At 42.1% G+C, this 9,301-nt stretch overlaps 1 protein-coding gene across 1 annotated transcript; it reads right to left on the bottom strand.

The window, feature by feature from the left end:
- Positions 1-2,861: 2,861 nt before the first annotated feature.
- LOC119170782 (uncharacterized) lies at positions 2,862-8,917 on the bottom strand. Its single transcript, XM_037422040.2, has 5 exons — positions 8,760-8,917; positions 6,204-6,265; positions 4,948-5,043; positions 3,599-3,625; positions 2,862-3,032 (listed from the first exon to the last, which is right to left on the bottom strand). The coding sequence occupies exons 1-5, from the start codon at positions 8,830-8,832 to the stop codon at positions 2,976-2,978; spliced, it is 315 nt and encodes a 104-aa protein (XP_037277937.1). The 5' UTR covers positions 8,833-8,917; the 3' UTR covers positions 2,862-2,975.
- Positions 8,918-9,301: the final 384 nt, after the last annotated feature.

Below are 9,301 nucleotides of genomic sequence, written 5' to 3'. Positions count from 1 at the left end.
CAGTGGACGATGGACCTGTACAGGACTGGTTTGACCTGTTCGAGCTCCACGATACCGCTGCATCGTGGTCGGAACGGGAGATGGTTGAGAACTTCAGCGACTACGTCACCGGTGAGGCATTTAAGTTTTACCTAACCCATATATTCGAGAACGACGAGTCATGGCAAAAAATAAAAGAGGAGATGATTACCCGTTTTAACGACTATGACCAAGACCTACTCATTGCCAACTATCTAGAGACAACTGCACACTATTGTCAATTTCCTAAGTAGTCCTCAACCATTCGAAAGCCCAGCGCGAATCGACAACTGCCTCAAGACGAAGTGGCACATGAGTTTACTTACAGAAGGCCTGGCGTATATTGGGAAAAACCCAACCGCCAAGCGCGCCTCCCTTCTGCGCGAAAGTCGGCATTTCCGAAGTGATCGCTTCAGCATATGACACGAGACGTCGCTCAACCAGCTGATGCCCTTCACTCTTCGTCTCGCATACGTGGTGCACCACCTGGGTTTTCGTCACGCGGTTCTTTAGGCGCTCCTAGTGCTCACCACTTGCCTTGTAAGGACGCCGTATTCATGGTAGATGACCTTGCGCATCGTAAAAATACCCTGTTAAGCCATTCTTCTTCCGTACGGTTTCATGCATCACCGTCCGGGGCACACACTCTCGAGAGTCCAAACAAAACAGAAGGCTCAGACGCATCGAACATCGCACGCTACCAGGCGCAAGAACCACTCGCAGTGAACAGCAAAAAAAAAAGCCCCTGAAGAGCTTCGTGTCATTTCTACGGCACCGCAGACTTGCCAAAATTTGCAGTTCAAACCTAGCAATGCCATGTCACCTGTGGTGCCCACATGCAGAGCTCACTAATTCATGAATCGAACGAATTCAGAAGTGCACGATACACCAAACCTCGTACACAGCTGTCTTTCGGGAGCACCCTTAATGAACCCCGTCACCGAAGCCTCTGAAGAGCAAGCTAGCAATGATGACGCATTGCTAACTATGCCCGATAAGCAAGACACCAGTTCACCATTCATCAGCTGTCTACAGGACGCCGAAGGAAATGAATGTCCCATTCCAGAACGGGTACCACTACAGCCATTTGCTGAGCAACCTCAGCAAAGCAAGCAAAGCCCAGTTCACAAACTCATGCTACAACGAGAAAGATTGCAACGAGGGCATCGACGAACGCAAAATTCGACGAAAGCGCACTCTCAAAGTGAAGAAGATTGGAAAATAAGATCTCTAATTCTAGACGACAGGCGCTTTCGCACAAAAAAAGTCACCAGAGACACTCTCTGCACTTGCTATTTACACCGACTGCACCACCACAGAAAACGCCGAGAAAGACGCGGAAGCCCTGCTTGCACACCGCTATCACTCAGGCACTTCGTCACAGTCTGTCAAAAAGCTCGAAAGCAAGAAGCACCGGAATCGCACAAATCATGACGAAAAATACAACCCCGACGACATGAGAGCCGCCGATGCAACAATGCGTTCCAACCTTGCTTAGTCCCAGAACATTTCAACCAGTATTGTCAGTATCCATGTGTAGCGCACTCTCTCCGGAACGCAACAGTCAAGCTCATCCGCCAGAGTCGCCAAAAAATCACCGGACTGCTCCCTCGGCCTTGAAGATTTAGTGAGATTGTGGAACTCCATCGGGACGTGAAACTGTGAATTTGGCTATTATTTTGTTTATTTTCTTCTTCAATTTGTTGTAGTTTGTAACCGGAACCATCTTTTGGGGGGAGGGGGAATACTGTGACGTAAGAAGGCAGAGATGGTTAGGAGAGGTAGATGAGGAAGAAGCGCTTTTGGAATAAAACAGGGGGTATGAGCCAGGCCACGCCGCCCAGTCACCATAGCGTCATATATATATATATATATATATATATATATATATATATATATATATATATATATATATATATATATATATATATATATATATTGATACTAGCTGATCCTCTGTAGATTTAGAATGTGTATATATGCTTTGTTGACGCCCTGATTCCACAGTGCGATATCTCTACTAATTCAAGTGCCTTCTCGTAATCTATGAAGCCTATGTATAGTGGTTGGCTGTATTCGGATCACTTCTATATCACCTGTTTGATAGTATGAATGTGGTCGAGTGTGTAGGTGTCTGTATGAAATCCTCACTGATCCTTCCGTATTTCTGATGATGCTTTATCTTGGTAGAAACTACGTTTGTAAGTAGCTTGTACACGATGGAGAATAAGCTCTTGAGCCTGTAATTTTTCAAATCCTTGTTGTCCACTTTCTTATGAAATAAAGAAAGTATAGAGTCTGCTATTAGAATTAATTGTAGCAAAAAAGTGAAAAAAGAAAAGTGGACGAAAAGATAAATTGCCGTGGGTAGGGACCGAACCTGCGGCCTTCAAGTAACACGTCCGATACTCTAGTAACTGAGCTACAACGGCGGCTATCCCCCCGACCAATCCACAGGGTGTATACGTGCAACAAACGGAGCGCCAGACAGCGCTGCCAGTAGCTAAGACGGTGACTGCGGAACACGCTTTATCTGCGTGTTTAGGTGTCACGTAGCACGTGAACTGATCACGAGCAGGAAGCTCACTTGTAATACCTCGTATGCTATGTGAAGGCTCCAAGTCTGCCATAAGGAGACCCTCGTTGCGACCGAAGGAAAGATTCGTACATTCAGGGCTCGTTTATTTGTTATACAAAATTATATAGAAACGTGATAGCCAATTATGCCAAGGCAAGTATAAGGCATTTACGAAGCCACAGATGTGCATCCCAGTGCACCCACACACTTTATCAACTGCAAGAAAAAAAAAGATGACTGAATGAGTAAGCACATCAGTCAGCAGTTATCAAGAGACGTTGTTATTTATTTCACTCCAATTATAAGATTCGTGATTACGACGAGTAGATGGTTGCGTTGTCTTCAATGACGTGCTTGCGAGATGCTGAAGAGCTGCTCTTTAGTTGCTTGGACGGCATTGCGTAAGGGCTGCACGAACGTCCGTCTTCACATCATCCTAAGCAGATAAAAACAAACTGATGAACCTGGCATAACGCAGCGAACACCTACTCTGCATGTATTGACATTCAAAGAAACTTTCATATGACACCACATCTGCTTCCTGCATTTCTGTTGAGTGGCTAGGGAAGTTTGGCAATGAGTGAGCTATGCGAGAGTTAGATCAACGGCATTCATGTTCATACGTTCGGCAATCTATGACACGGTGGAAGTTCTTTTAGTATCGCGTCTTTATCCAAATCTTTCCATTATTGTTTCGGAAGGCTCATTCAATTTACTAATAGGAAGAGGAAATAAAGAAGAACAGTATCAAATAAAACAGAAAGGCGAGTGGCAATGACGTTGGAAGAATTAGTATCCACTTAGGTTATCTTCGAAACTTAATTTCACGACCTGTCAAAAGAAAAATCCAATTATTCTGCCACTGAAAAACAACCCTCATTTCCTCTGCTCGGGCTTTGAATTGCTTGTGACTGTCTGGCAGTTACAAGGTCTCCCACAAATTTTTATTTAGTTCATTTTTCACTATATCTGGAAAGAAACAGTGAAGCAGTATTGACTTACCGGCAGGAATGTGTTGGCGTGCTCTTGCTGCAAAATAATAATAATAATAATAATAAATAAACTATTAAACGAGTGGCTAAAGTGCAATTGATGCGTGCTTATCTTTTCATATTGCCTGGATATTTGTTTACTTTTAGACTATTTTTTTATTTTATAAATTTCAATGCCTGCAGCAAAGTTTGACGAATAATTAAAACTAGAATCCTGCTAATGGTAACATCAAGATTTGTCTGGATCAACACCAACTATGTTAAGTGTTTGGGTTAGTGCACTGAAAAAAAACCAGTCCTAAAAATTTTAGACTAAAATGCGGTGTTAATTCTTCGAACTATGCTGCTTGTACCATCATTTTGCTTTAAAAATCTGCCAAGAAATGCTAAGAGAGTTTGAATGGGTTCTGCATCAAGGCTCTGTTTTTGGAACAAGAGGCCGAAAGCCCTGAGTTCCGGTGTAAGTTGCCCGAGGGACAAGATAAATAGTAGGCAGCCATCACTAGAAATGTGCCGACATCCGGACCTGTATATCTGAAGCTGAAACAATCAGAATTTCCTTCATCATATGCACCATCTTCTAGTTTTGATTTATAAAAATTCTGAGGGAATAACTTTTTGTTAGATACATATATAGACAAATTTGTATTCAGCCATCCTGACTATGCTCTGTCGTTATAGTTGAGCGTCACAGGTGAGAACATAAATGCAATATGTAAAACGCTTGCACCTCAGGGTTATCAACTGCAAGAGTTAAGTGGCAACTTTATGTATTCAGGCTTTCTTTTGAATAAACGAAGAGTTACTGTCGTATTTGTATACATTTTCTGGTTCTTCCAATTTCGATTGTCTCTAAACTCATCTTTACGGAAACAGTGTGAGAAAGTAGAAATGCTTCTCTGCTGTGTGATGTTGGTGACAAAGAAATCTCCTGCTTTTTTTTCCTCGATCGTTTGCCACTTTTACCACTCACATGTTCACTAGCGTAACCCTATCTGAGTCGAAGTCCATTATTTTTTGAAGGTGTGCCTGCGATGACGAATACTTATATATTCGTGAGAAGTAAATATTCTGAAGTTTGAAATTAGTATTCAAGATTTAAAGTGAAAGAACGGCAACCGACATAATCAACATGCACGCTTAACCTGAAAGAATGCACACCTCATATACCGTGGGGTAACTTCAAGCTATACCGCCGTGTACACTCATTTTATAGGTTGATGTCGCTGTGAGTAAACATACCGTGTTCAACACACTATTCCAAGTAAAACCTTCAAAAAGAAGTATAAGCAATTGTGGCCAGCCTAGGTGATCTATATACAGGTGAATGAATTCTCAACGTAGTTAAAGCATACTTACGTGGGTGTCACTGCTCAGTTCACAAATCTTCGTGAAGACGCAATCCAGGTCTTCACAGTTAAGGCGCTGCTTCACCTCACTCAACTTCTGGGAAGCCTGTAGAATAAATAAAAAGAGATGTCATTGGAAGACACTCAACAGTTTTGAACTTGGCTCATCCTTCGTTTTTTACAATTGACAACGTAACCCATAATGACAAATATTGTTTCCGTTTCATTTACCTTTCCTTTGGCTTTTCATGTTAACCCAAAGTGGCATTAAAACCGACAATCCTTTGAAGTTCTCGTTATGGCTGTTTACAACACCGCATAGCACAAAGATGACTGTGAAGACGCATTGCAATCTCCTCGGATTCAGATGAAACAAAACATGACAGTCGATTATTTACAACAAAAGCAAGAGTCTGTAAGTGACCTTGTGGGTTTGTAAAGTTAAAGAGGGTGGTGTTGGGGTAGGTATGGTCACTACCTAATAAGGGCGACATTCACCCGCAGAACAGTGATTCACTCTCCTTCACCCATAACCCATTTTATGGACCTGTACAACGTTTTTTTTTCTTTTTTTTCTCGAAACGTTAGTGCAGTTCTTGCTATGCCTCTTAAGAGCAGAGATACTGAAAAATAAGGGCTGTTTTTTTCCTAAGTAAATTATTTACTGTTTGAGTAGCCATGTTCTAGTCTCCAACGAAATCTGTCCAAGATTCAAGGATACTGGCTGGATGTGTGCAACCTATATAAGCAGACGTATTTTGAGATTTTCGCGTTAAGATACCCAAAAGCAGTCGCAGTTTTTCGTCACTCTTCTGTCCGTAACTTCGATCAAAAAGGACTGTTTAATCTTGAAATTGCCTTCAGTTTGTGTCTTGCGTGGTGTGTCGTAGGTTTTTACGTACCTAGGTTCACCTCTTCTGGGTGCCCTCCTCCCCTGCCCCTCATCTCTTGCGTAGTCCCCGTAACCTTGATCTTATTTTTTGCAAACGTTCTCTTGAGCTTAAAAATAAGGTTTCACTTTATATTTTCCGCTTGTGTGTCTTTTCCGCATATTTATATTGTTCTAACAATGATCTTTTTTTGTTTTTTCTGCCCCGTAACGAAAAAATTTATGTGGGTTGTTCCCATTTTATAGGTGCGTGGGTTGCCGGAGAGGAGTACCAGTTGAGATAAAGTCAGAGTAACCTTACAGTCGTTGCGTACTAATGACTGGTATTTTTTCTCGAAGTTCGTCGGTGGAGATTTCAAGCCACTCTACTCACTTACCTGCTCGTTAAGATGAGTCTTCACACAGTTCACCAGTTCATGTCTTCGCTCAGATGGCGCCTCTGAAAGAAATGGACACATTGAATGCGACTCCTAAAACTTCGCAGCGATTTAAATTCGGTAGTACTACTATGTGCAATGTACAGGCATGAGTTTGTGACACAGACTGTACCACGATGGTTTACATTTTTTTTTATTTTAACATACATGAAGATATCACAACTGTACACAACATAACAATGTTCCTATTGTAAACTTAGCGTGGCATGGCTGTTTTCCTTTGTTTTGCTTTCAACTTGCAACAACGACATTGCGATGAGACTAATCTTTAGTTTTTCGTCTTTCATCTTTACATTCTTTTAAAAATCTAACACAACAAGTATGAAGTTCTCGAACTGTATCCTGGCAAAGATGTAAAGCGGCAATCTAAGTCACGTTTTGCCACATGGCTTTCTTCATGCGCACGGAAGCTTTCATACGCCATAATTATTATATTTCGCCCCGTCGGTAGGAGAACACTGTCACTAATAGAAATCAAGCCCGGAACCGTTGGCACATGGAAAGGACGCCATACTGAATGCGTCTTTGCCGAACGCTACCATAAGCGTGTTTATCAAATTGTGCATTTTCCTAGGCACGCCAGACCACGTGGTCTAGCGTCTCTGCTTCCACAAACAGTGATTGCGACCGCCTCTGTTCGAGTTCAATGAACAAAATTCTGTAAATTTCGACGGGTCAATTATTTTGGCTCATTCAATAGGCTCACGCTTCACTTCGTGCCACCCTACGTAAATGCCTCAATTTTCGCTGTTACAAGCACTTATAATATCTTTCATTTCCAATTTCGTTTTCATAAAAAAACACGACAACCGTTGCTGGAATTTCCTTCAGCAACCTTGAGCGAAAGCAGTACAATGACGTTATCAATGGGTGTGTTGTGGAGGATCTGCGTCATTTTGTGGCATTGGGCTCTTTCATATATGAGTTCGCTCTACGGCTCCTAATTTACAGCTCCTCCTTTTCTTTGGTTACACCAAAAACCTTTCGTGTCTATCTACGCATTCATCCATCTATTTAGCTGCTTACAGCAGAGCACTGTTGAGACCCCTTCCTTCACTTAATTTGGCATGAACGAATATTAGTACGGGGGTATGAGATGGTTTGACAAATACGACGTCCTGGTCAAGACATGAATAATGTTACAATCCCATCACGTATATCGTGAAACACTTTATGCCGGAACACACAAGGGCAATTTTGATGCGAGAGTGTTAAGAAAATGCTGACCCCGGCAGCGTTAACCCGCCATTGCAAAGAATATACAGGGTGTTCTACAAAACTTGAGTCAAGAATTTCAAAATGGAAAACACTTCAGTGGCAAATTGAGCCAAACGCGTACCACTTGCACTAACCTGTACGTACTCAGGCTATTTTTTATTTCTCCCCTTACTAATCATTTTTATTTCATATTTGCCTAATTTTTAAATTATGGCTTGGAAACCCGAAATATGAACACTGAGATGTAGAGCACTTTTAGAAATCACCGACTAAATTATTTACTGTGCGATACGTCTAGCGCTATTATTTTTTCGGCGTTGTAAAGTAAGCACTGTAGCAGTGCGCTAGCGGTCCGTCGCACAGCTTCTTTGCACATTTCGTGGGCTTTCTTTACAACGTGGAAAAAAATACATCTTGAGACTTATCATACAGGAAACAATTTAGTCGGTGGTTTCTGAAAGTGCTCTACATCTCAGTGTTCATATTTTGGGTTTCCAGCCCATAATTAAGAAGAGTAATTAGAAATATTATTATTTATTATGAAGAGAAAGAAAAAATAGCCTGACTGCCTACAGTCTGGTGCTAGTAATATGCGTTTGGTTCAATTCACCTCGTAAGAGCCTTGTACTTTGAAATTCTTGGCTCAAGTTATGTTCAGACCCTGTATATAAGCGTCCCAGCAGAAATTGATCCTAGAGTCCTGTGTGGCAGTCAGTTATTCTACCACACAGTCACACCAAGCCTCGGAACTACTTTAGAAACAGACCCTGAAATTTGTGAAACGTCAGTTGTTCACTGCTGGCTATCTAGTTTTATGAACCTTGCATATTTACTCTTCTGATACAAGTGTCACGTCAGGTAAGCGTCAATTGTAGTTGGATGCCATCTGCTGAATTTGCTTTAGGTCGCAGCGTTAGGGACTACCATCCACTCTAGCGCCAGCTCTTCATATGAGGTAATCTCTTCTGGTGTTGCTAATACTCATGTTCTTGTTGGCATCGTTGCGAAAGTGCAAACAGGTGGTTAGATAAACATCTCCGGTTGTTAAACATACGTCTGTACGTGCAATATTTGTACGTATATTTAGTGTCATTTCAAAACTTGTCGCACAATGAAGAAAATTACAGCACGGTCACCATCCCTCCACATGCTTCGCGTAACTTCGCTTGTCAATCTTCGCGGAGTCTGACAAACTTTTGTTTCTTGCTGTCTCACGCTATAAATAATAAGTACACGGCGTAGGCTTCTGAGATTGTGGTAATGAAAATATTCACTTACGGCAGAGGGAGAACTGGGTGCCGCTAGCCACACCTAGGATGGCGACAAGGGTGATTGCTAGAACAACCTTCATCTTAGCTGATTGCCGATGAGAACGTAGCTGTGCAACAGTTGGCAGTGTGGCAGACGATCTGTGCCTCACCGAACTTGCTTGCTCTTTTTAAAGGATTGCCCGCTTAGCCGTGGCAGTTACCGCGATACGATAGAGCGCAATATGCGTGCCAATGCTTTTTTACCGCTGCGGTCGATAACAAAGCTTTCGTGCACCGCTCTAGAACTATCACGCTCGCATAAAAAAAAAAGGTAAATAAGACGTTTGGGGTACTCACAAGAACAGGCTTGGTTACTTATCTGCCTGTTTATTTCTTTCATTTTTTTTCTTTACAGTCGCCTGACACTGTCTAGTCAGCGTCTTAAGGAGATCAGGAGCAGTCACTAGATCAGCATGTAAGGCTCCCGAATCTTGCAACTGCGAGAAAAAAATTGCTGCTGACTCTACCGTCTTTCCGATGACTCTTCAATTAGACTTCTCAGAAATATTT

Source organism: Rhipicephalus microplus, chromosome 2 (assembly GCF_043290135.1).
Source record: "Rhipicephalus microplus isolate Deutch F79 chromosome 2, USDA_Rmic, whole genome shotgun sequence".
NCBI lineage: Eukaryota > Metazoa > Arthropoda > Arachnida > Ixodida > Ixodidae > Rhipicephalus > Rhipicephalus microplus.
This window is presented reverse-complemented; position numbering and strand designations above follow the sequence as displayed.